The 27,933-nt window shown below is 39.0% G+C and overlaps 1 protein-coding gene across 6 annotated transcripts; it reads right to left on the bottom strand.

Annotated features, from left to right (window-relative positions):
- Nucleotides 1-511: 511 nt before the first annotated feature.
- On the bottom strand, nt 512-22,683 carry LOC310929574 (immunoglobulin-like and fibronectin type III domain-containing protein 1). Of its 6 annotated transcripts, none has more exons than XM_083892376.1 (26): nt 22,519-22,682; nt 18,798-18,883; nt 15,011-15,130; nt 14,601-14,743; nt 14,416-14,515; nt 14,244-14,288; nt 13,469-13,505; nt 13,175-13,358; nt 12,910-13,023; nt 12,650-12,818; nt 12,231-12,503; nt 10,745-12,085; nt 10,151-10,474; nt 9,616-9,723; nt 6,816-6,940; nt 6,518-6,659; nt 6,078-6,371; nt 5,669-5,965; nt 4,883-5,062; nt 4,648-4,776; nt 4,246-4,554; nt 3,515-3,600; nt 3,229-3,421; nt 2,850-3,146; nt 1,208-1,534; nt 512-1,090 (listed from the first exon to the last, which is right to left on the bottom strand). In XM_083892376.1, exons 2-26 carry the CDS (start codon nt 18,844-18,846, stop codon nt 1,080-1,082), a joined length of 5,397 nt encoding a protein of 1,798 aa, XP_083748502.1. In that variant the 5' UTR covers nt 18,847-18,883; nt 22,519-22,682; the 3' UTR covers nt 512-1,079. The 6 variants fall into 6 exon arrangements, with proteins under 6 accessions (XP_083748502.1, XP_083748503.1, XP_083748504.1 ...); XM_083892377.1 differs by having other exon boundaries at nt 10,151-10,465; XM_083892378.1 differs by having other exon boundaries at nt 10,151-10,408.
- Nucleotides 22,684-27,933: the final 5,250 nt, after the last annotated feature.

Below are 27,933 nucleotides of genomic sequence, written 5' to 3'. Positions count from 1 at the left end.
CTTCTCTTTGACACTGACAAGTGTCATCCTACACTGGTCTGTCATGTTTTTGCCCCGGGTGCAACTGTTGACCCTCTCTTCTTCAGTAACGCTAAACTGGGACTAAAAATGCTTAGTGAGGTAATAGAAGACGTTTGAACATAAATTACGCACATGAAACTTAATGGAGGTGAACAAGTGTCAGGAATTCTAAAACCTGCTGCTCGGGCTGTCCCGGTATCAGTTTTCCAATTTGAGTAATAAAACAGTCTATCAATAGAAAGTAGTATGGAATAATTATGCAAATTAGCCCATTCAACATTAAAGTCATTTATTGACTTTTTTAGCTCATCTAAGCACTTTGGATGATATTGTAAAATAGGACAAATGCTAATACATGCCTACTAATGGTGTGCAGGTAGATGTTGATGTCTCTACATGAAGATAGTCAGTAATCATAGATGACTCAAAAGGATTATAATTTACATAATGATACTAAGTGCCATGCAGAATAAAGATTCCACATCACAAGAGCAGTATGAAACGTTTATTTACTTTTTCAAACACCCACACACATTTTCTTATGCGACATGCTCTGACACTTTTCAGGTCAGTATGTTTTCTCAGTTTCAGTTGAGGGAAAGATCCACAAATATGGAAAAAAACATCAATGCAATCAGTCATCATACACATGAATTGCAACCTTAATGGCAAAATGAATATAATTTGGCTAGAGTGAGCTGCATTACCCTCAGGCGAACACTGTTTAAAAAGCATATTTCAAATCAATGAGTCACTGCCACATAGCGTAATGTAAACATTTTTGCTTTTATCATACTTTATCATTGCAGCAAAAATATTCCACAACTTGGCATTTCAAGCCTTCATTTTATTTTGCATTGCACAGTTGAAATCATCAACACATTTGTGACTTTCACTACAGCTTCTTCATGTCTACGGGTGTGACTTCAATTCTGAATATTCACCAGTCTACCTACATTTGACAGAAAGAGCTGCCCTCTAAAGACAGAGTGTAATAGCTGTGAATAAACAACAGAATCTTAAATTTGGGGTTTACAGTTGAATCATCTTCAGTATGTTCAATTAAATTCTGCAAAAAAGGAGACAAAGGAATTTATTAGATTCAAATATTACATTTCAAATAGGTTGTTCAGAATAAGTATATATATATATATTAAAAATACAAGTGCATTTTAGTATTCATTACCTCTGACTGTCAATTTAGTGGAGCAATCCACCCTCCCCAATGGGTTTTCTGCAACAACCTTGTACTCTCCGGTGTCCTTAGGTCCAACCCTAAGTATGAGCAGAGAGCACACTCCACAGGTGTTGGAGATTAAGTAGTTGGTGTTGGTGTTGAGACTGAGATTATTGCGCAGCCATGTCACGTGAGGGGTTGGATCTGCTTGTACAGCACAGCTCATGTAGCATTCGTACCCATCAGGAGCAGTGTGCAGTTTCAGTGGGACCAGGAACTTGGGAGGACACTGCAGATTGCAGGTCTTTGACTCTGGCATGTTGATAGTGAACTTTTCTGGAAGACAATAGAATGCATTGCATCACATCAGAATTCAATCAGTGTTTTAACATCAAATAAAATCAAATAATGTTGGTGATCCTATTTATATTCTCGAGCATCAAAGAAATGCTCAGCTCCTTTAGTGCTACCAGGTAAAAAGACAATGAAATAATTTGTAATATCAAAAGTAGAACATTTTCACGAGAATTCGTTTGGTCCATAATAGAAAATGTAAAGTAAAAAATGTTGATCAGTGTTTGTCAAACCTGGAAATTATGATGTTCTCAATTGTCTTGTTTTGTTCACAAACCAAAATGTTATATGGAGCAAAGAAACAAAAAAGAAAATATTCACATTTAAGAAGCTAAAATGATCAGAAATCTTGTTTTTATAATGAAAAAAGCTTCAAATCGATCGTAAGTTGATTACTTTAGTAATAATCGATAAATCAAGTTAATGTTTCAGCTCTAATCAAAAGTTGATTGTTTGTCCTAATATAGTGTGATATGTGGACCAAATCAAAGCACTATTAGTATTCTAATTACTAGTATTACACATTATTCACTTTCTGCCACTAGGAGTCTCTCATTCCAAACAATAACTGAAGGCCTAGTTTCAGGAAGCAGCATGGCATCATGGGATTGTTGTGTTGTTTGGTTCCCCTGTGTGTTTGCACTTTACAGGAAGAGCTTTGGGTGGCAAAACATGTGCAGCAAACTGTGAGTATTTTTGATCGTTTAGTAAAAAGTCCACACAATCCATTGAAAAAATAAAGACAACATGCTGACTAACTAGTAATACTCTGATGTTTCTTAGGGAGATTGCCCTGGAAGTCATAGCAGAGATGTCAAAGTGGGTGATGTCATTTAAAGGCAACCAGAATAAAATGGTTTGTTACCTAGGATAGAAATACAGATTTCTGTGGCGTATTGGAAATGTTTTTTCTGATTTTAGTACACTAGTGAACAACAAATGTTACACTAGTCTCTTGCATATTATATCTTACACTAAGAGGTGTCATGCTGCTTAAAGTCTGTAATCACACTTCAGATTTTTTTCACATTGATCGAAGTTGTTCTTCATTGTTATCCTTATGCTTTAATCATCACACTTCTTCACCATATTGTTGTGTCCTTCAGCGCAGCTCAAAGTTTTCCACCCAACTACTGCAGTCTCTTAATCCCAATTTCTCGACGTTCTCCTTCATTGTATCATTCTTTTTTTCCTGGGCTTTTATATAGACACACGTTTTTTTTTAGTCAAATGTGACTTTCTAATTAATTAAAAGTCAAATAAAACACAATAAAAAAAATAAAAAAAATGTTCATACCTTTTTTGGTGGGAATGAGCCATTTGGTGGATTCACTTGGTTTGGAGGAGCCCATATCATTCTCTGCATAGACTCTAAACTGGTATTCACGACCCGGCATAATGTTGCAGGCAGTGAATCTATTGTTAAAGATGTGATCTGCAGTGGTTTGCCATATTCTCTTGTTGGAGTCACGTTTCATCACCCTGTAGTGCAGCCTGTCGTCACGTTTCTCGTCTGGAGATGCGCTCCATGAAATGGTCACTGTACCCGGCACATTTTCATCAAGCTCCAGAGGACCCGGTGGCTTTGGTTCATCTGGAGTACAAAGTCCCCATTATTTTCAAAAGACTTGATTATGTGTAAAGGGGGACGTTGCACTATTTTAATATGCACTCACCTGTGACTCTAATTTCAACGCTAATTGTTTCTTGGCCAACAATGTTCTTCACAATGATCGTATAGATTCCGGTGTCTGTGCGCTCAGCAGAGGGAATCAGAAGCTGGGATGTGCCCTCTGCATTGCTGATGGTCACTTTTTTAGACACTGGAGATCCATCTTTCAGCCAGATGACTTCCGGCCAAGGTGAGGCCTACAAAAAGTATAATTTCATAAGAAATGATTAATTCCACATAAGTAGTATGTACGGTCATTAGAAGTCATGTTGAATAACTTGCTGAAATACCTCAAAGTTGATGTTGAATCGTGCAGAATTCCCTGCTCTCACCACCATGAAACTCTTGATTTTTGCATCTGTGAATCTTGGCCTCACTGAGTAAATCGGGAGATGCAAGTTAGTTTAACACCAGTCATTTGTTTTTTTGTATTTCATTGAGGAATTCAGGGCAATACAATCATTATCAGTCATTTGGGTCATTTCACTTTGAATAGAATTCATAATCCAGTTGTAGGCAGTTGAATGTAAAATGAAACTTATTGAAGAGTTTAATTTAACCAGTGGCACTTTCTTTAAATAAAACCAAGTTGAAGACGTTTCACCTGACACAATAGGCCTCTTTATTTCTGACCTACTGATGGAAGACTCCGGATATTTATCCTCTGTAGGCCCTTCTAGAGAACAGGGGTATCTGTCTCTAGTTACTTGTCTGGAGACACAGAGAAATCGTTGGATACCTGTCTCTCAATACCTGCTTAAAAGTGGCAGAGACGACAAGATCAAGGATAAATACCTATAGTTTTCCACCAGTAGGTCAGAAGTGGTGAAGCCTCTTGGATCAGAGGTCAAACATCGTCCACTTAAACAGAAAATCCACTCAGTTAGCCTATATTTAAACTCTAGTTTAGAAGATGGAATGACCTGGATGACTGATAACCTTCACAGAAAAAATAAAGCTATATTCAGAGAATTAAATCTGTTTGATATGAGTAATGAATAACTTGAAAGGAATTTTTTACCAGGAGGAGGCATGGCAAGGATATAATTATTCAGCTCCAGTGGTAGTCCCTCTCCTCCATCATTAGTAGCAAGTACCCTCACCCAGTACATGGCCAGTGACTTCAAGCCTTTCACTGTGTAGGATGTCATGGTGATTGCGTTTGAATTGCAGCGATCCCACTCTGTGTTTTCTGCAAGCCTGACTTCAACAAAATATCCTTTGGCTTCATCCTGCTCCCCCTTAATGTATTTGGGTTCGTTCCAAGACAGGGAAAGGTTTGTGTAGGTGGAATCTGTCACTTTCAAGTCAACGACGTTCCCCGGAGGCACTGCAATGCATGATGTGAAGTGAGTGCTTGAGTGTATGACGTGTTGACATGATAACTTTATGACAGTCACAATATTTCTAAATGTCCACCTACTTTTAGGGTCCCTGGCAAACACAAATTCCGAGGGTGAACTGTGTTCACCCGCTCCAGAGTTATTGATTGCCGCCACACGGAATTCATACTGCAAGCCCTCAATCACATCTTTGACGGCAAATCCCTTAGCTGTGTACAAAATGTGCAGACATGCAGTTCGATCACACAACACATGTATGCAATAAAGGAAAGACAGCTTAAAATCATCAATATGTAACAGGCTGATGAGAAAAACCTCTTATCATATCATCAGATGGGTTCACTTGACCCCACAGGTTGCTGCCCTTCTTGCGTTTCTCGAGGTTGTATCCCAGAATACTGGTTCCTCCGGTGTCAGCAGGAGGAGACCAGGAGAGGGTGATGCAATTTTTGCAGGCACTCACCACCTTTGGTGCTGATGGAGGGCCAGGGTATGCTGTGTGTTCAAACAAATGTTAATAGTATATTTGATAATTTCCTTGTCTAAAGCAAGCAGCATGACTGATACTCTTAATAAATCAAATTTTTTTATGGAATACAATGCAAGATAAACTAATAATGTTATAACTATGGTTAGGAGATCGTGACCAAAACATTTAAAACAATAAAAAAGGTTGAAATTTAGTCTGTTAATTAATTATTTTGATAAAATGGTTAATTACTGAGTTTTTTGTTGAAAAAAACATTTGTTTTGCAACTGTGTTTCACGATGCATAAACATGATACTGATAGACATTGTTAATTAAATATTGTCCAGCCCTAACTGTAATTTAAGCTTTCTGTATGTCGAATTCAAATCATAACCTGATGCCATTGTAAAATAATAATCAAATTATAATCACTTACAGCCTAAAAATTACACTAGAGGCTTTAGAGTACTGGGTAATAAACATAGTCTAAGGTTATATTCTATACAAAAGATTTGTAATTTAATGATGGTTTCAGTTCTACTGAATTTCACGTCACCATTTCAGTGCTGCCACAATCTGGTTTTATAAGGAAGCAAAAGGCTTAATGTTTAATGATTTCCATCGGAGTATACCTTTTGTGCCGGCTTGAATGTCTTCTGTTTCCATCATTTCACTGGTGTCTATTTCAGTCTCCACTCTGATGCGATAGCAATACCTTTTGCCATGGTCCACATCAGTGTCCCTGTATTTGGCCTCGGGACCAATTGGCCCAACCTTCTTCCAGGTGTTTCGGCCGATCTGTTGTCGATCAATGATGTAGTTTCCAATCTTGCAGCCACCACTGTCTTTTGGGGGTCTCCACTTGAATTCGATTGCGGAGGAAGTCGCCTCAACAATCTCCAGAGGTCCCATCGGAGGAGTAGGTTTATCTGCCAATAAACAACATGGCATAGAAAACACTTGCCTTTGCTTAATGCATTACACAATGTACAATACTTATTTGTTAGTTTACATTTTTCGTCTTAATTTTCTTATACATACCCATTACGACAAGCTGGGTGATGGCCTCAACAGTGCCAAACTCATTTTTGAGTTTTATCTTGACCTCACCGCTGTCTTTGCGCTGCAGCTTGGTTAAAAGCAGACGGCTGTAGTCTTCTGCATTCTCAATCTTGATGTTTGACTCCTCTGAGAGCTCCTCACCCTCAAGGTACCACTGAACTTTTATAGGTTCCCGTCCAACATAAGGCAATTTGAAGGAAGCTTTTTGTCCTTTCTTCACGGATATAGGTTTTGCAAATTCTGTCAGTTCCTTAGCGTCAAACCTTGGTGGGTCTAAATGATAAAACACACATTTAAGCAGGATCCTGCATGCATCTAATAATGTACATTATAGAAATCTCAGAGCACCATGCAGTACTCCCAAATATCAATGTTCATGCTAATACTGATTAAGTTTATTATTATTTTTTAGCTTTTACCTTCAACCACAATCATGGCCTCGGTTTTTCTTCCATCAGCTTCAAATTTATATTTTCCAGCAAATTCCTCTGTTACCTTGTGGATTTTCAGCCGGTGGAAACTTCCATCTTTTGAAATGCTTATACCCTCAGATGATGCGATCTTGAAAAACAAACATAACAGAACACATATTAAAACACTTAGCCTGAGCCTCTGACTTATATAAATGGACAATAATCGCCAATATCTGTTGGGCCATATTACTGTACAACAACCTGGCCCTTTATGCTACTAAGTGTGTTTAAATTCTGGACTTGCCTCATTTCCATCTTTGTACCAGATTCCCATACAGTCTTCACTGCTCACTTTACACTCCAGCTCTGCTGCTTCTCCAATAACGGCTTTACAGTCAGAAAGCCCAGCATGAAAGTGAACTCCGGGGTCTGAGGATTGATCAACCAGTCGTGTCAATGAATGCACGTCTGCATACAGTTTGTCGCTTAGTTGTTTTGTAGTGTATGCATCCATGTATATGATATGAGTGCATTGTCTAAACACACTTGTACACACTTACCTCCCTTTTCTAAACAATCATGATGGCTTCTGTTGACAGCATGTGTGTTAACATTTACATATAAAATGCACTTGTTAAAAGTTAATGTGAGAAAATATGTCTGAAGGTTTCTAAGAGATGAAAGAATACATCTTGTGTATATGTTAAACTTGATGACGATGCCTTCTTGTGGACCTTCTTTGAGTTGAACATTTGCAGAGTTGAAATCTTGGCACAGCTTATAAGGATATTGTTAATGAACAATGTTTTCACTCTTCTCACCTAGCTTCTGTCTAAATGCACATGTAAATAGAAAATACCTCACTCAGGACTGACAGTTCCATAGCCATTAGAAGAAAAGATCATTTTCTAGTTGCTGTGAATAAAAAAGTCTTCAATGTGAAGAAACCGGTTCAGAGCATGGTCATCCTCCATCCTGTCTTCATCTTTAAAATATGCAAGAGTTTGTGTGCAGATACAGTCGTTACACAGTTGCATCAAGAAAAAAATGGTCGGTACTACAGTTGTTCGTTTGAATAATCAACCTCAATGCACTGACTCATCCTGATAAGGCAAGCAAGATTGTTAACACAGAAGCACAAAAAGCACAGATGCATTTAAACATTATTCTCACACAGGCGCACGCACACACACAGTCTGCAAACACAGTCAATGTGAGGTGGAGGTTAACACAAATAAAGAGTACACTGACTGCTGATATCCGCCCTGTAGATCAGAGACATAAAATTATATTACCAGTGCTAATATGTTCTCTGCAAAACCATTCTAATGTTATTACATCTGAAATATATATATATATATATATATATATATATATATATATATATTTACTGTATATATGGCTGTAGACAAAAAATTATTTGTGCATGAAATTTAATTAGCATTATCTTTTTTTTAACAATTGCCTCAAGGCTAATGCCACTATTGCTGAACTGTCTCTATGTTCTAATACAAGGCTTTTGAAACACTCTATTTCTGTTTTTCCTCAAGCCGCTGAAAAAGTCATCTGCTCATCAAATGACTTTGTTCAGGGATAGTGCTTCCCATGAAGCAGTTAATACTGCACCTGTAATCTTACCACTAACTCTTCCCACAATCACTGGGCCATGTTGTGCATGGCCCGAATGCTTGTCAGCTGCAGTTGGCTCGCCACCGTCTGCACCTTCATCATTTTCAGCAGATTCATCACAGCCTGCTGCTGGCCCTGTGCCATTATCACCACCGGCACCCACTCGTCTGTTTTTGCTTTTCAGTTTGAGGGGATATCGTAATTATCATCAATCCAAAGTTTCTCATTTGCTGTTGGACATGCCTTACAAATAAGATAAATGAAAACAGTGACAGTAAGAATGCAAATGTCAAAATAGCATTAAATAGCATGAAAACACCAGCAGCTATAGAGCTAACTAACTTCAGTGCAAAAGGGGATCTGAAAACAAATAAAAACGTACTGCATATGAAAATATATAACATTAAAATCACCTCCTGACCTGTGTGAAAATTCCTACATAATACAGCCTGTTCATCTAAGGAACTGTTGACATAAAAATGAAAAAAAAAAATGTTTTATTGTCTGACTAATAGACTTAATAAACTATCTCTGGTTTGGTTTTGTGACGCTGTCTGTAAGACCATGCTAAACTGCACCTGATACAGACTGAATGCATTAATTTGGAAGTGAAACAACCTTCTGAAAGAGGAAGACGACTGAGAAAAACTTGGTGATTATTGATGGAACCCTACTTCTGGGTTAGGTTCACAAACAAAGTTCCCATAGTAACTTACTCTAGAAGATATTCCGCTTTCCCTCATTTCAGGTTAAGAAACCCAGAGTTTTTCCACTAAACCTACTTTTCTGGACCCCTAGTGGCAGTGAGTATTGTACATGACCTTGAAACAAAGTGTTTATGACAACATGAACACAGACATGTTTGCAAACAATTACACAAAACTCACTTATAGACAAAATTCTATATGGATCTACTACACAATTTATGAGGAACAATGCCGATAGCATTGATAATGCACAAACCTATGTTTGTTTCTTAAACAAAAATTGAGACATTTCAAATTACATTTTATTATTCACTCTTGTCTAAGTTAGTCAAAAAACCTGTAGATAGTTAATGAGTTAATAGTGTAAGCCCCTGGTTTTTGGTTGGTTATTGATAGGAAACCATTTAGACATCAACGCTCTGGGATATGTGACATCTAAATGGCGCCATAGTCTTGTATTTTGGCTTGTATTTTGGAAATGGGTTCCAATTATTCATCATGTTTCTAAACTCATGCTCATCATGTAGAAAAAAAGTTTAATCATTTAGGCTTGACCTTTAAAATACATATTTCTATGGTTTGGCATTTTGCTAATAAAGCAAAGCACTATTGACCATGTCAGTGTTATATGCATTTATGTTAAACTGCATCTAAGTTAGGAGGAGCTTAGAATTTCCTACAGGCGGTAATGCCAAAGTTATTTTATTTTCAAAATGGCGTTGATAGTAATTCAATCCTCTACAGCATGCAACCACTGACATCTCTTACCAACAACGGCCTCCTTTTTGACCACATTTTTCCTTTTAGATCGTTTTCCTGTTTTCCCAGACTGTTCTCCTTGTTGATTTGCCGATTCCTCATCAATATTATCCTGACCTATTAGTAATAATAATAAATAGCAGCTTTATGCAAAAAAATTAAAAAAAAGGCGACTGTCACTGCTGACTTTACATTTTTTTCCAAATTTGTGACAAAATATTGTAGATGTTTTAATAGAAAACTAAATGATGATTAAGAGAAATATGCTAATTCTTAAAGTTCATAGAACAGACCAGTAAATATTAGATAGTGTAATAAATATTACAGGAACTGCAAAATGTAGAAAGACCCTATCAACAACAAAGTACATATCATACCTGCTGCGTTTAATCTCAATTAATATAAATGATCTCAAATTTAAACATTCATTCCTATAAAAAATATAAATATTGGCTTGCATAAATAGTTGCATAGTAAAAAGGACGACACATAAAACAGTACTTAGTTTTGGCTCAGCATGCATTCATGTGAATTAATTTCTTACCAACGACTGTATCTGGAACAAGTTGACCTCCTGCACGTTTTCTGCGTTGTTTCCCTTCTTCTCCCTCCACTTCATATTCCTCAAAATCGTCTTCACCTCCAACTCCCCCTCCAGCTCCTCCAGCGCCTCCTCCAACCCCACCAACAGCTCCTCCAGCTTGACCTGCCAGTCCTCCAGCACCTCCTCCAATCTGATCTCCCACTCCTCCTGCTTCACCTCCCAGTCCTCCAGGTCCTCCTCCAGCTTGGCCACCCAGTCCTCCAGGACCTCCTGCAGCTTGACCACCCAGTCCTCCAGGACCTCCTGCAGCTTGACCTCCCACTCCTCCAGCTTGACCTGTCACTCCTCCAGGTCCTCCAGCTTGACCTCCCACTCCTCCAACACCTCCTCCTTCTTGACCTCCCACTCCTCCAACACCTCCTCCAGCTTGACCTCCCACTCCTCCAACACCTCCTCCAGCTTGACCTCCCACTCCTCCAACACCTCCTCCAGCTTGACCTCCCACTCCTCCAACACCTCCTCCAGCTTGACCTCCCACTCCTCCAACACCTCCTCCAGCTTGACCCCCCACTCCTCCAGGTCCTCCAGCTTGACCTCCAGGTCCTCCTCCAGCTTGACCTCCCAGTCCTCCAGGTCCTCCTCCAGCTTGGCCACCCAGTCCTCCAGGTCCTCCTCCAGCTTGACCTCCTAGTCCTCCAGGTCCTCCTCCAGCTTGACCTCCCAGTCCTCCAGGTCCTCCTCCAGCTTGACCTCCCAGTCCTCCAGGTCCTCTTCCAGCTTGGCCACCCAGTCCTCCAGGTCCTCCTCCAGCTTGACCTCCCAGTCCTCCAGGACCTCCTGCAGCTTGACCTCCCACTCCTCCAGCTTGACCTCCCAGTCCTCCAGGTCCTCCTCCAGCTTGACTTCCCATTCCTCCAGGTCCTCCTCCAGCTTGACCTCTGAGTCCTCCAGGTCCTCCTCCAGCTTGACCTCCCAGTCCTCCAACACCTCCTCCAGCTTGACCTCCCACTTCTCCAGGTCCTCCTCCAGCTTGACCTCCCACTCCACTAGTTCCTCCTCCAGCTTGACCTCCAATCCCTCCGGCACCTCCTCCAGCTTGACCTCCCACTCCACCATAACCTCCTCCAACTTGACCTCCCACTCCTCCAGGTCCTCCTCCAGATTGACCTCCAATTCCTCCGGCACCTCCTCCAGCTTGACCTTGCACTCCACCAGGTCCTCCTCCAGCTTGACCTCCCACTCCTCCAGGTCCTCTTCCAGCTTGACCTCCCACTCCTCCAGGTCCTCCTCCAGCTTGACCTCCCACTCCTCCAGGTCCACCTCCAGCTTGACCTCCCACTCCTCCAGGTCCTCCTCCAGCTTGACCTCCCACTCCTCCAGGTCCTCCTCCAGCTTGACCTCCCACTCCTCCAGGTCCTCCTCCAGCTTGACCTCCCACTCCTCCAGGTCCTCCTCCAGCTTGACCTCCCACTCCTCCAGGTCCTCCTCCAGCTTGACCTCCCACTCCTCCAGCACCTCCTCCAGCTTGACCTCCTACTCCACCAGCACCTCCTCCAGCTTGACCTACCACTCCACCTCCAAATCCAGCTCCAGCGCCGCTTGCACCCTCTCTTCCACCTGCGCCACCGTGACCACCACCACCAGCTCCTCCTCCTATGCCACCATCAAGTCCAGCAGCACCAGATCCTCCAGCACCACCAGCTCTTCCAGACCCTTTTGCCTTTCTGGCCAGTTCTGCCTCTGCCCGTGCTGCTGCATCTGCAGCATTTCGATCTTCTTGAATCTTCTTGGCATCTTTCATTTTTTCTTCCATTTCCTTCAAATATCTTTCCTGCTGTTCTTTTGCGATTTTTTCCAAGTCTTCTTCATTGCAGCCTCCAGCCATAGTAGTTTTCCGTGCCGCCTTCTTGCCTTTGTTTGCAGGATCTTTGTCAGCTATAAAAGAAGGTACATCAATTTGATCGAATGTTTAGCTATTTGAGTCAGAATTATTTGATGTCAGGGGAAAATACAATACATCACATTCATACCTCGAAGTTATAAAAAAGGGACACTCATCAAGTCATTCTAATTTTCTCACCTTCAACTAATAGCCAGGCATTGCACGATTTTATTCCTGCCACAGCGGCGTAGATGCCAGTGTCCAGAGGCATACAGTCCCGCACAAGCAACTTGTGGATAAGCTTATCTTCAGATACAATGATTTCATGTTTCTCACTATTTGACAGTGGTGCACTTTTACCATACCACTTAATGTCATGCATGGGTGCAGTCAGGACACATTGGAAGACGGCATCCTCCCGTTCTTCTGCCTTGACCTCTTGTATTTTGACAGCAAAGTCGACCTCAGGAACTGCAGGATTTCAGAAAGGCATAAAAAGAAACCAACACAGCATGAGATTCTAATATGAATTTACTGTATATAAGCAAGGTGAATAAGGGAATTATATTTAAAATCTAACAATCTCTATCATTTTGATTGATTGACGACTTGCTTACCTTTAAAGTCTGTGGAAAATACATTGACACCCCCCACATCCACTGAGTAGAGTCCAGCGTCCCCTGAACCCAGATTTTTAATTGTAAAAACATATTTTTTGCCGGTTCGTTTCAAGCTATGCTTCTCCCTGTCAGTTGCTTCTAAATCGAAAGGAACCATGACACCATCCTGCAGAGTGGAGAGACATGTTGCATTTGTGATAACACACATGATAAAGAAAACAACCAGATAATATGAGAGTGAGCTACTACTGTCTCACCTTGTACAGGAAAATCTTGCTTGCGGGATCCTTGAGGTCCATGTCCAACTCAATTGTTGCACAGTTATCGTCTCGGACCTCAATAGGTTTTAGTTCACTGATTTGTGTCACAAACTAAAATAGAAATAAAGAAAATTATAAAGTACAAGCAAGTCGGTGTGTCCAGTTTAAGACCAAACAAACGTCAAACATTAACAAAACAGGATAATACAACAAGGAAATACTGTGAATGGAATGAAAATAGCAAAGTGTGTATATTACACACCTCTGCAATCTCAGCCTCTCTCTCTCTCTTCATTTCTTTGAGCTTCGTCAGCATTCCTCTGAAGTCAGTGATACCATGCTCGATGCAGATCTGCTCATAGTCTTTCTTGTCTGCGCTAAGCAGAATTTCCCAAACCTTCTCGTCTGGCTCCATTTGCTTTTGCACACGTGTTCCATCAGAATTACTGCAGTGTGGAAGATTTAATTACTGTCGTTATGTTCCATGGGGAGGGTTATTGCTCTCACACTATCACGGAAATTAACATAATAGTCAATTTTAACATTTATTACTCACCATTTTTTTAGGCCTTTTCTTAAGTCGCTTATGTCTGCTGAACAATAAGAAAACATATCGTTGATCATATACATGACAGTTCAATCGCAAAATAAATGGGAAGGGTATTTGTTTATGAAAGAGACAAATTTCTTTTCGAATGAAATAAGTTTTGTGTCAGAAATATTCTGTTACATTCTGTGTTCAACACCAAGTTCAAGTATCTCCCAATTTATTTGGACTTTCACAGCCTGTTTACTTATTTCCGCTGAAACAAAACATTTTTTAAAACTGCATAACTCATCAGCAGCGTAGTGTATGTTGGATTTAGAGTGTCCATGTTACGTTGTGCTTCCTACTGTCCTGAAACTTTGCTCAGCTATGGGAAATGAACTTGGGGAGGGATGAGTGAAATTCAGACTTCAACCACTGCCTGATAATCGTTTCAAGAGGAACATCAGACAGAAACGGGTGCGATCTGTTGAAGCCTCTACACACTCCGTAAAGTTCCAAGTGATGTTAAAAAGAGAGCCATTAATTTAGATGTCGGTGCACGGTGACATTACACGTTGACAGATGCTTCACATTTTCCCCAAAAGGAGTATCTTGTAGTATCACAGTATTGACTGAAAAACAATATATCTGAATGGGTTTTTAATGGAAATGTGATGCCAGTTTGTGGCCTATGTGTCTTTTGAGTTAATCTTAGCTTTCTTTTTGTAATAATTGTGTTGTATATACCCCGCAACACCCACACACGCACTCGAGTAAGATAAAACTCAAAACACAACCTCACCTTTTGCCGCCGTCTTTTGAAATTCTTTTTTCTTAGAGAATCCAACTGTGAACAAGCAAAAACATCGGTTTCTGTAGCCTGTTTGTCACCATCTCAATAAAAAAAATGTCACGCTAACCGTATCAAAGAAATCTGAAAGAAAGAGCAGCGTGAGAATAGTGAAGTTTTCTACCTGCAATAACATTCAAGACGACAGTGCAAATGGCTCTTCCATATTCATTTGTTGCGTAACACTTGTAGGTGTCAGCATCCTCTGGGCTAATCTTAGGAAACTGTTGAAATGCAAACTCAAAATTAATAACATGTTATTATCACTGAAATCACTTTTACTTTGAGTGCTCTACGTGTAATGTTTACCACCAGTGTGTGTTCGTGGGATGTCTCATCATACTTTTGCAGACAAACATCAGGGTGGAAATGTATTTCTCCATTTGCTCTGCTCCATGTTACAGTAGGAGTGGGAGTGCCCACCACAATGGCTTTAAAAAATCCAAATTTACCTAGAGGAGGACAAAATGAGGATTTCCTTTCAGTGACAAATTATTCATGGCTGTATGCTCAGTGACAATGGCTGTGAGGCTGTTTGTGAAATTGTGCTTCACTGTGGGATTACATTGAGATCACAGAAATAAGAGAAGAAAGAGGTAGGGAACGGCATTCAAGGCCCTGACCATGACCTGAGCCACCAGGACACCTCTGCATATTGTTGAATTGTTTGACTATCAATTGCTTTTAGTTTTTTTTTCATGGACATGTGAGTAAGTTACCCTGTTGAATAGTCAAAGCGATTGGTTTGCGGGTGAAATCTGGAGTTGTCATTCCCTCAGGAAGTTCCTCCATAAACTGTGTTATCATCACACCGGGCACTTTGGACTTCTTCTTGATGCCTAATCAAATAAAAACAACGGAAATTAGGACAATGGTGACATAGAAAAATGGAGAGAAACATGAGCAAATACAGTATAAAGGCAAAACTGAAAGATACTCAAATATATAATTTGTACTTTTAATGTAGAAGTGATGATGATTTTTGTTTTTGGAAGGATCTCTTCAAATCAGTTGGTGTGTTGGAAGAAGCAATGATGCTTACCAAGACTGTTCACATTTAGTTCAAAAGTGGATGAAAAATACCAATCTACAACCCAAACGAGTATGAAGGTAAACATTTGTCAGTGTTAAATCCACGCAGTCACATTTAAACACACGTCAGGAGAAGAAAGAAATCTGTTTACGATAAAAAAAAAAATTGCCGCAATAATGGACCAAAGTATTTCCTGGAGTGGGAGGTCCTGGAGTTCTTATTAAGTGCTATCCATACTGATGATACTGATTAAAACTCTTTTACAGATGGGTAATACTGTATTCAAACCGCTTTATAAAAATGCACTTTGACAAATTTTAGGCCATAATAATACTTTGAACTCTAACAGTATGTGGGTCTGTTGTTTTTAGAAGTGAGTGTTTAAACTCGATAAACGTGCTTTAAGTTTGTCAGAATGTGTGACAATTCATATTTAACTTTAATTTAATTTAAAAGTCTATGTGCAGGTCATTGATACTGTATACTGATGCTGTGTATTTCGTGAAAATATTACAAGATTAAATTGAAATAATACCTTGCATAATGTTTTCTGTTCTTAAGATGTTTTTGCACATTGGATTCATAACAGCATCATTTATTCATTTGTAGGGGCACAAGGGATGACATCTGGAGTTAAACACCCTATGTAATCATATTAAATAAATAGTGCATGTCATACATCTGCAAAAGGCCTGCCATATTCATTTTCTTTTTCATTTTTATTCTTTTTTTAATGTCTCTGTGACTACGCGTTGTTACATTTTTATTGTGTTTTGCAGAAATCCCAGAACCCCAAGAGTATAAAAGGAATAATCTAACCCACAGAAATCTTGAGGGGGAGAGGGGCCTCACCAGCTGCTGATCACAGGGGTTCTGCTGCTCCAGGGATTCCTGCGCTTTAAATATTTTCACTTGACATGAAAGACCTGCAATAGGCAGAATATTAACTCCAGAAATTCTGCTAAATGGAGTGAGTAGGGTGCCCCAGCATGTTGCAGTCCAACGTGAAATGGAGGTGAATTGCTTATGACAAGTGCGAATGAACAGTTATGTTCCGTTAAGGTTCACACCGTGGTTCAGTGAGGATGACACAGGCGCCGTTACAAACAATGGAAATGGCAATTAAAACTCCATGTGTAAGCCATGCAGGCATTGATTTCATGGGTCAGTCAACATGAAGTATTTTATAGTAAAAATAAGCATAAATGTGGTTCTTGTCGTTGTAATTTGAATATTTGGGGGTGCATCTTCTTCAGAGTATTAGTGTGCCACCTACTATTGTTTTGTGGAAAAAGTGACAGCCGGAGTAGATGCCCTGCTATCACTGTTCAGCTCCCATAAAACAGGACCTGTTTTATTACCCGTTTTTTTATTATCCATGTACCTGCTTGTGTTTTACCTCGTCTATGCCACTCTTCAGTACTTTCTGTTGTGATTAGGAATGCACTGGTTTGCTGGCTGTACATTGGTATTGTCTGATATTCACCATGTTGACCTTCATTGGCTTATCAGCAAAATTAGATGACATGAGCAGATACAGGCACATTTAATGTCTAACTGTGTTATGTATACAGAAAAAAACCCTAATGGAATAAGTAGTTGAATGAGATGCTAAAAGGGCTTGTAAACGCTATGTTAAATCACAGAGAGGTAGTACTAATAGTTATTTAATACAGTTTGGTGATTTACAGAGACCCTAAAGGGACATGGGGAAAAAAAATGGAGGTTGAAAAACAAAAAACAAAAGATGAACTTTGCGTTATCTTGCAACAACTTTGTGTTCTCTCGAAAAAGTTTGCGTTATCTTCCGAAAAAGTTTTTTGAAAATGTTTTTGCCAGATCTCACAAAGTTTTTGCGAGATAACGCAAAGTTTTTGCAAATAACGCACAATTTTGCGAGATCTTTTTTTTTTCAACCTCCAATTTTTAAAAAAAATATAATATACCCGTAGAAAGGGTTAGGTCATTGACCACTGCTCTAATTAACCTTGTGCAGTTTATTGTGTGGCAGTTGTCAAAGTGTCATTTTTGTTCTAACCTATACAAGATAAACTAGACTCATGACAATCAACTTTGCCATCCAGCATCAGGCTGCAGCTATTATTCATATGGAGGTTGTTTGAAATGTCACAGTGAAATTCATCTGTTGTGACACTGAAAGTTGGCTCATCCCATTCTCGGTGACAACTTTCAAGCAGGGATGATGACGATCACGTGATGCATGCAACTCAACCTGAACATGAAGGTCATGCACTTACAGGAAGGTGGATCGTTTGTGTTATCGGGTTTTCTTTCTTTCTTTTTCTCTTTTCTTGCATACCTTTGTCGTCTGGGTGAACTCCCTCAGAACCGCCGACTTAACACGCAACGTGACAGCAGGAGAGGGAAACAGGACAGGTAAACATTAATCCTGACAAAAGCACCATGGCAGGTTGGAACTTCGACAGGATTATGGACACATAATGAAGATACAACACAACAGTGTACATAACCCCCAAAAATGGGAAGCACACAAAGACACACAGACACAACTGGAGCAGACCAAAATCTTCAAAGACACACAAAGAAAAGTTAGTCAAAGACAAAATATAATACAGTATGTTAGCAATAAAATTGCTAACATACCATAACCATATTATGGTTACTGCAGCATGTTTTTTTTTTGCTTTGCAAGTGCTGATCAGCCTTCATTTCAAGCTCACTCAGACATTTCCTCCTCTCAGGATGATTCCTGCACAGTGCTTGAGAAACAATTTGTTGGAATTTAATTTTAAGTAAATCTCCATTTTGTCTCGTACCCAAAGAGGAACGGGAACGTTGTTTGATTTTCAGTTTCCTCTTCAACGGTGGCAGCTGTTGCTGAAGGTTTCATTCATTGTGTTACAGTCAGCTTCGTGCCTGGGTTTATTCTTCAGAGAGACCAAAAAGACACTTTGTCTTGATGTTGTTTTTTCCCCTCCGGAGTTCTTTGAGCATCTCATTGTTTGACATCTCTGTTTCTTGCGATTCATTTTCATAATTGCATCCTTGGGAAGCAGAAATTGACCAGTAACACAGGCCAGTGCCACACTCAAATTTGTTGCTTCTGCCAAAAAAATAAGGCACTTGCTCTTAGAAAACGTCTGTTTTCTTGAAGTCATGGATGTAATAGCACTGTGTGGTCAATGCTTAGAATACATCCGCTGAACAGAAGAAGTTGCTCTGTGTGTCTTCCTCAGAAATGCCCAGGAGTCACTTCAAAACAGTGTTATTTCACTTTTTATTTGCATTCCCCGTCTTCAAAAAAGATGCGTTTTCTGCACTGGGCGCCGACCTTCGGTAATCGTTGACGTTGCCTTCTTCTTTGGTGAATCCCTTGTCTTTTTTTTTGCTAGCGATTTGAGTCTTCAAATGAGGATTACAGGTGGAGACAGCTGCAATACAAACCTTTGAAATGCCTAAAAAGATGGGGGCGTCCATCATTCTGCACTCACCCGCCTGCCCAGCAGCAGTTGGTTCGGTCACCTTTGACTTCTTCGACATCTTGCCGTCTTCTGAAGCGTTGCTGGTTCACAAGGCTCTGGAGAAAAATGCAGAGGTTACAAAAAGGGGAAGTCTGCAGAGGCAGGCACACATCACAGTTTTATTCAGTCATTCTCTCTCTCTTTTTTTGCAAAGGTTTAAGCAGAGGCCACTCACAAAAGTGAAACATTTATTCCAAATCTTTGGAGGAAAGTGGTTTCAAAGTAGTGCAGACTTTTCCTTTCAATCACTGCAGTTGCTCTAAGCAGTCAGTGAGAGGCAGCAACCAGTGACGTTTAGAGTAACTGCAGGCCTTAACGTGGGGGTAAACATCTATCTTAGGAATCCTCTCCAGGAATGTGTTCTTTAAGCAAGGAAGTTCAACAGGGTGGAGAAATGTTTTATTTTATTGTATTTATTTTGAATAGAGACCCATCTGCTACTGCTAAATCATCCATGTCCTTAATATTAGTTGATTTATTTTACAGTAAAATAAATAATATATTTCATGGAATTGCAGATTTTAATCTGCCTTTTTTGACTTGATTTAAGTGGGAAACTCAAGGATTTACATTATTCTTTAAATGGAACCAGATTACCACCCTTAAATCTGAGGGCCAAGCATTTATTGTACATTTTGAGTTTTACATTATATAGAAACAAAATAGCATAACATGTGACACATAAGCATCAACTGACTAATATGACAGGTTTAACTGCATTAAATGCATCACTTTATATAGTGTTATATCTATTGTATATCTTTCAGTGTTAGATTTTTTGTGTGGAGCCTGTCATTCTTGATTTATCTCATAATCCTACATGTTGATCCCACCTATTTGTCTAACATTTATTTTTTTATTATATTTAAATCAGTCTGATTGTCTGACCATTAAAAGCCCAATGGTGCATTTACACATTTCATGCATTTCTTTTATAACCTTAAAATATTCATGAAATGAATAGGTCCACTGCATATTTTATTCATTTATAAGACAGGCTTTAGAAGAAGGAACACAATTGTCCAGAAACTGTAATGTGTGGTTTCACCTCACATTTCAAATGTCCTCCGACGTCTCATTGAAAAAAATGATTGTGGATTCAGTATTTTTTATTTCAAGTTGTACACACAAACACACACAGCAGCAGCATATGTTCAGAGAGGTTCTGTGCTCCAGCAGTAATCTTGGCTCTTGGTGTTTCTTCAAATTGAACCGCTCATCACATATGGTAAAAGCAAAACAGCCTGAAACAGGAGTCACTTTGGCATACGGCCCTTTGCATTAAATGAAACCCACTCCTCGTCCCCTTCTCACTGGAGGAGAGCTTGCCATTTTAGCTCATTACATTTATAGTGCTGAGGCTCTTGTATGTTTTAAAGAAACCTGACTGCTGGTGGTGGTGGTGGTGGGTGGCAACATTAGAGACAAAATAACCTAGATCCAAAACACTGTTCCTCACATTTGAAAGATTTTGTGCTGCAGGCTGCATTACAGTAAAAATCTTCTGTCACCAAGCTCAGACGTACAGACTATTCGTCTGAAATGTTGGGAGGACTGCAGCAGAGAGGGTTTATTTATACCTGGAGCTGCTGCAAATAGAGTTTGGAGGAAAACCTCATTGTGTTGTTCATTGTGATGAAAAAAACCACACACAATCATTCGAGCTTGCCAACATACAATCCTAGTGTTTTTTTGAAGGCCAGAAGGGGCAAGTCTCCATTTTTCATGTCATCCCCATTAGAGCTGAAAGAATTAATCGATTATTAATCGATTGCTAAATTAATCGTCAACTATTTAGGATAATTGATTAATCCGTGAGAAGATTTTTGTTTGCTTTAGCTTCTTAAATGTGGATATTTTCTGTTTATTTGCTCCACACAGACTGAATCATTTTGGTTTGTGGTTTGACAAACACATTTCAACATTTTCTGATATTTTACGGACCAAACGATCAATCGAGAAAAAAATCGACAGATTAATCGATTACGAAAATAATCGTTAGTTGCAGCTCTAATCCCCATACCTCATGATTCATAAATATTGTTATTTTTAAAATGTTGACTAAAGAAATATGTATATTTTATGCAAAGTTTACCAGTTTTTTTTTTGTTTTTTTTTACCAAAGTTTACCAATGTAATTTTCATATCATTCCATGCAAAGCTGTACACAAGAATTGCTTTTCAAACAGGATGTTGTTGTCCTAATTAAAATGATCCTCTAATATCTTGGCAGTTTGTCACAAGACTGGATTTGCATCATTCTTCACTGCTACAGTATGAACTGAACCAGTGAGTGCAGCGTGTGCGCGCAACGCCCCCCTCTTGCACGATTAAACCCTGTGGTGTTTGTAATTCCATATCTTTTTAAAAATAGGTTTGTGCAGCACTGCGTCATTTGACATCATTTAAAGTTGACCTCTTCTCATGTTATAACATCATGAAATGGACTTGAAAGATGTCGCCGTGGAGTCTCTTGAAGTTTAAGGGGATGAGATGAGATGCAGTGCTGCAGACAAACAAATTACAGCTAATGCGCCACTACTTTGTGACATGTCTGACATGTCAGCTCCCGTGCACACACACACACACACATAGATGACTGCACGACTGACTACATACTCTTGGAAATGTCATTTCATCACTTCTCCTCACCTCACTGAGTGTTCAATGGAGAAAGTGGCTTCAGCTGTGTAACTCATGCAGAAACTGGCCTGATGACAAGGTCCTTTGGTGACAAATGAGCACTAATGGTGCTATTTGAACCTCCCAATTACATTGCACATTTGATGAATTGCTGTAAGGGAGCTGACAAGTCCGTAAAATTCACTGTAGTTTGTTGAGAGTGTGTGAGAAATGCTTCAGCGTGTTGTGTTAGTTTGTTCTCTGGAGCCTTCCTCGATTGGTTGGGTTCTTCTTGATCTATGAAGTGCAATCGCATTGAAGGTAATTGCTTTCTGCAAAAATGCATTTTGCATGTGCACATTGTGAGAAAGAATCATAGTGAGAACAGCTACAGCTTGAACAGTGTCAACCACAAACCCTGTGTGCTTCTTTAATGTGAAAACAAAACTCGCTCTCTGCCAAAAGTACAACCCACTCCCTCCTTGCAAATCTCAGAATCTCAGGCTACATTGATTTGATACCTCCATCTAAAGTTAGTCATCAGGCAGCAACCTCTCAACAGCACTGACCCTGACTCTGTTTAAAACAATGAAATTCAAACTGAGAAGCCTGCGTACATTACTAAAATGATTACACACACCAAATCAGTGTCCTCCATGTCACTTAATCCCGCGCCGTTCAATGTATACATCTAAATTATTAATATGATAACGCACTGTAATTTGATCGACTGAAATCAGAGAGCACATAAAGTCCTATTTACCGTTAGTCACTTTATTACCCTTTAAGTGCTGCACACTCAGACCTCTGTAGAGGAAAATATCACGTCATTCACATGTGCTTGTACAATTTAGTTTTTTTTTTTTTTTACTGCGATACGCGTATACGAGTGCACCTGCTCACACTGTGCTCGCTTCTCTCTGATGCAAAGGGCGATGTGGCAGCTACCCCTGATGCATGTTTGCAGGCGCTGACGTAGAAGCCATAAAAGGCCGACCTTAATCCACGTTTCAGCTCTGAGTAAACACATTTTCGTCTCATTCAGCCTCCTAATTTGAGGGCCACCTACCTGCTCACAGTTCTCGGTTCTCGCAGCTCTGTTCCCTGTCAGGCAGCAGTCTGGTCACACTGTGCCTATCTCTGATGTTTTTTTTTTTTTCTTCCCCCTCCAACGTAATAGATTCTTCCACCAGTGTCCAAGTCAGATGCTCCTTTACTGCCCAGACCTGGTGGCTGCCAAAAGCTTCAGACTTTTTTTGTATCTGTAGAGACTGAGTGGGCGGTGAAGCGGTGGGGGGTGGGGGCAGATGAAGTGACACTCATGAAGATTAGAGTTTGTTTTGAAAGCCCTCAATGTTGACGAGTTCAAAAGCTTCAACGGCTTCATGCTTGCAGTCTGCTGTAGGGGCACTGTTAATGTCAATGTAGTGCTGTAACTCATCAAGTAGAGCAGTGTTTTTCAACCAGTGTGCCGTGAGAGATTGTCAGGTGTGCCGTGGGAAATTATCCAATTTCACCTAATTGGTCTAAAAAACTTTTTTTTGAAAACAAATAATTAATTATCTGCAAATAATATGGATATAAATATTCAAGACACTTTGATAAGAATGACTAAATTGTTAATATAGGCTACAGAGTATCATTTTTCAGACATTTTTGTTTGGTGGTGTGCCTCGTGATTTTTTTCAATGAGAAAAATGTACCTTTGCTCAAAAAAGGTTGAAAAACACTGAAGTAGAGCAACACAACCTTTTTTAGATGATTCGAATAACTGATAATCAGTTATCAGTGATCCACCTCGCTGCTACAACAACGCTCAACTACAACAAATAATAGATTTCAAAGTAGTTAGAAAACTGAGATTGTCTTCTTTGAAGATGCCATTGGCAACCACAAAAACACTAGAATGAAAATAGACTTGATCTGGCTCACACATTTTACAGATGGATACAGCTATGCCACTGTCAAAAGTTCAAGGCTGCAGCCCCTTAAACACTTTTGGCTCGTCTCACACGGACGACAATGGCATTCTAGTTGCGTGTCTTGTGAAGTGGTTTTATTTTGAGCATGTAAAATGTGCCAGCCGCTATTTGTGGATAGAGGCTGCAATAAAGAGGTGATGTGTGGGTGCGTCACATATTGTCCTTCTCCCGGTGGACGAGTCGTGCCAAACGCACAGCAGCTGCCCCACGTTTGTGCGGCATGTAAACATCTGAAACATGATCAAGATTATCAATGTTACACATTATAGCAAACAAATATAGGGTATTAAAGCACCTTAAAGTGTGTTTCTATACACATATAACAGTATTTGACCTGTATAAAATAGTGTACTTAACGGGATGTTAAGTTAATAACAACTAGAGCTGAAACAATTAATCGATGAATCAACTATTAATCAATTACTAAATTAACTATTTTGATTATCGATTTATCGGTTTGAAGCTTTGTTCATGATTAAAACAAGATTTTCTGATTCTGTTTTAGCTTCTTAAATATGCGTTTCTTTGTTCCATATAACAAAGATATCATTAGAAGTCATTTCCAGGTTTGACAAACACTGATCAACATTTCAGGGACCAAACAATATTCGATTAATCGTGAAAATAATCCACAGATTAATCGATGATGAAAATAATCATTAGTTGAATGCTATGGAATGCTATTCCCCTGACTGTTATGTGTGTACCACATAACAGTCGTAATGACTGTATTATAAACCTTTCTTGCTCAAACTGTAAAACCTGTGAACTTTGCCCCCAACAAACGACAACAACCATAAACCTGTCAGACTTAAACAAATATACCTTCAGGCTTCTTTTTCCAGCAGAGACTCGAGGAGGTCTGGAAATCTATTTCTGTCGACCAGTGTTCAGGGTACTGTAACATGTATCTGTGCATAGATCAGAGCTTACATCATTTCATGTTAAATATAACTCTCGGTTTGTGTTACTTTGTCTGAGCTGCTTTGATGGTAGTGACGTTTATGATGGGATTTCCATAATAATCCAGTACAATAATGCGATTTGTGCCAGAAGTGATTTCAAGGCACTTACACACTTAAACACACATACATGCATGTTCACAAGCTACTTAAGTGGCTCAGTAGATGACTTAACACGACATTAGGGGATACCAAACACTGCACGTGTTCTGCTTTATTAGCCAGAGGTTTATCAGATGTCGTCTGGTTAATTATCAAAACCACAGTTAGTATTAACAACTAGGGTTGCAAAAGGGCGGAAAAATCCCGGTAAATTCCCAGTAAATTTCTAGGAACTTTCAATGGAAACTTCAGTTCGGGAATTTGGAAATATTCCAAATTGGAAACTTTCCATAGGAATTTTGGGAATTAATGAGAATTAGCTTGGAATTTTGTATGAATTAAACAAAACTGAATCATATACCAACATAAATATAAACATTTTGTATAGAAGTTGCAAAAGGATACAAAAGAAAAATTCAATTTAAAAAGTTAACATTACACAGATGTATTTGTATGCAGAACTTTAGGAAAGCTTCATTCTTTCACTGAAAAACAAAAACATGAATGTTGATGGGAATATTTCTTACAGCTCCCCCTTCAAAACTTCCCTCCCGTTTTGAAAAAGTCTGATTAAAAATGTATAAAATATATTTTTTTAAAGTCCTTTATTTGTGTTGTGGAAAAGGTAGCTTTAGTAGTTCAGAATTCTAGAAATCGTTGTGCATGTGATTGAGGAATAGCATATACTCAACTGAACCAAGATTATGCGACAGTATTTTTTTTTACCAACTATATTTATGTTCCCCACATTCACATTTTTCCAGTTTATTCCCATTAATTTTAATTTCCAACTTTGCAACCCTATTAACAACAGAGATACTGAAAAACCAAATCATACCTTTTTAATTGTTTTGTTACCTGTACGTTATTTGACATAAAGAAATAAACATTACATCTTAATGAACTGTACGTGGTAAAGTGGTAGATAGAGTAATAACATAGCAAAAACCCAATGGCTCCAATAGGGGAGATAAACAATTAACCATAACTAACTGTAACATTGACCTAATGATTTTAAAGTATACGGTCGCAGTTTGAATCTAGTTTTTCCAAAACACCATGATCAAATTTATATATCTTCCTATTTTATGTATTTATGAAATGCATTTAATATTGTTGATATTCTACATTATTTTATGTCATCACCTATTTCTAATCCTATTGTGTATGTAGTCACTTTGTCTGCATATTTTACTTGTCACTTTGTCTTCTACCTCAGACTTTTTTTGTTTCGAAAAGAAATTAATTTTCCTGACATTGAATCAATAAAGTCTAGTCTTGACTTAAATATGATTTATATCCACACAGGACAGACAGCGTTGATTACAAATAAGGATCGATCTGATACTAAATAAAAAAAACATGACTGCAACTCAAAATTATAGAAAAAATATTACGGTAACTAGAAATAATAAAGTGCACTTAAAATTGTACATATAAAGTGATGTATCTCGGCCTTTCCTCATGATTCTCTCTGTTCTCTTGGCCTCATTAAATTTGCTGTTGGCACATTTTGTGGCTGGCCGCATCATCACCTTTGATGGATGCTCTCATCACACTCACACTCTGATCCTTTGCATTGTGTAATGAAAATGACACGATTGTCCTTGTTCTCCCTCATGTGCTGTCACTGTTTTGCAGGATAAAGCTTTTAGGAATCTGTGTACAGTGAAAACGTCTCTAAATTCCTTGACCTGGACGTCACTTGGCTTGATAATGGTCAGTCTCATAATTCACACTGCAGCTCCTCTGGTTCGCTGTAACCTTCATTTACTTTCCATACCCAGACATTTTCGTCAATATTCAAGTCCTTTCTTTCTGTCTGTTCCCTCAAACACTGCCTTGCCTCACTTCTTAGTCGTTAATTGCTGCTTCATTACTGCCAGAGAGGTATTTATGTAATTTTTGACTGTGAAACATCCTTTGGTCTTTGCACAATGTAGTTTCTTTCTTTTCTTTTTGCGTTGAGAATAATGCAAAGGTTAAATCTTCCTCAGCCCCACTCTTTGCAATCATTTCAATAATTTGAATAGTAACGTATTCTGAGATTTTGTGTTTCTTTCATCATCATGGATAATATTGTGCAGCTTCAGGGACCAGGAAGGGCAAGCCCCCAAATCCTAAGAGTCAAGTGGCTGATGAGGTCACACCATGTGTCTGATTTATGGCTGTGCAAGCGTTGCTTTGCTGATGCACCCGGGTCAGAGGTCAGCTCACAGCAGCATGCTTGCATGCATAAATCAAGAGGTTCTTTGATATCTTTGGGTTGGAAAAATTGCTTTCTTTGCATGCACACTGGGAAAAGACACATGGAACCATATTATTGTGATTATTGTTATTTAATTTACATGTCTACAGTTCATAACAATGTAATAATAGTATATTACCTTCGTGGTGCCTTTGGTGTTTTGAGGATATTAGCGGATGATAATTTACAGTCTTCACCTGTCTATTTTCAACTGTGCTGTGACAGCGCCGTCAGCAACTTGTGGTTATGTTTAGGCAGAAAAAAGCCTCCAAACGTAGTCACAAAATTGTCTCCTTAAAAGCAGTTTTTGATGGTATCAAACTGTTGTCTGCTGCTTGGTTTCACAGCTCCTCTATTTGAATGTTGATATCACACTTATTTGCCCTTAACTCAGCATACAGTTGTGACATTTCCCATGATTTTTCATATATCACATTTTCTATTTCTAACTTTCTAACTTCTAAACGTTGCTTTATCAGCAGCTGCATTTGTCAGTCTGCTGTTAACAATCTGTATAATATAACAATATATAACAATATTTTGTTTGTCATTTTAGTTGAACTCTAAGTGTAGAAAGCCTTACACATCATGTTATCACTGTGACCAGTGATGCAGTGTAGAACATGCTGTTCAGAGGTGAAGTTACTGAATGTACCTGGAGGAGTGAAATCTAAAAAAAATATCTACCACAAAAAGTATGAACAAAAAACTGCACAATACCACTGTTATTTGTTTTCCAATAATGATGGAGGACTGAATGGAAACAAACCCATCTGCCCATATTGACCCATTTTATTGGGTTAATTGTCCAACACTCAGAACTGAATGTAGTGGATGTAAAAGTATGTAAATATTAGGGATGCAAATCTTTAGTTGGCTCACGATTCGATTCTGATTCTTAATGTCACGATTCATAATCGATTCTCGATTTAACCGATTCAATTCATATGATTCTCGAGTCAAAAATTAACACAATGCATAGTGTGTCAAGGCAAATTATTGACTATTTCTCCCAGAAGTTACAAAAATAAACTATACACAAATAACACAAACTGGTGTTTTGTGTGGTTTTTCAAAATAGAAACTTAAAATATGTTTTTTTCGAAGTTTATGAATCGATTCAGAATCGTGATTCCTATGTGAATCGATTTTTCCCCCATCCCTATAAAATATGGTGTTAAGTTATTGTG

Source organism: Microchirus variegatus, assembly GCF_963457635.1.
Source record: "Microchirus variegatus genome assembly, chromosome: 7".
NCBI classification, from domain to species: domain Eukaryota; kingdom Metazoa; phylum Chordata; class Actinopteri; order Pleuronectiformes; family Soleidae; genus Microchirus; species Microchirus variegatus.
Note: the sequence above shows the minus strand (reverse complement) of the source record. Positions and strands in the feature narration are given on the sequence as shown.

Bases quoted from the DNA above. Each gene is read 5' to 3' on its own strand.
- LOC310929574 (XM_083892373.1), bottom strand. From the start codon at position 18,846: ATGTCGAAGAAGTCAAAGGTGACCGAACCAACTGCTGCTGGGCAGGCG. The intron at 5,063-5,668 runs GTATACTCCGAT...TTGAACACACAG, and splicing joins CATTCAAGCCGGCACAAAAG to CATACCCTGGCCCTCCATCA. The intron at 4,777-4,882 runs GTTTTTCTCATC...TTTTGTACACAG, and splicing joins ATCTGATGATATGATAAGAG to CTAAGGGATTTGCCGTCAAA.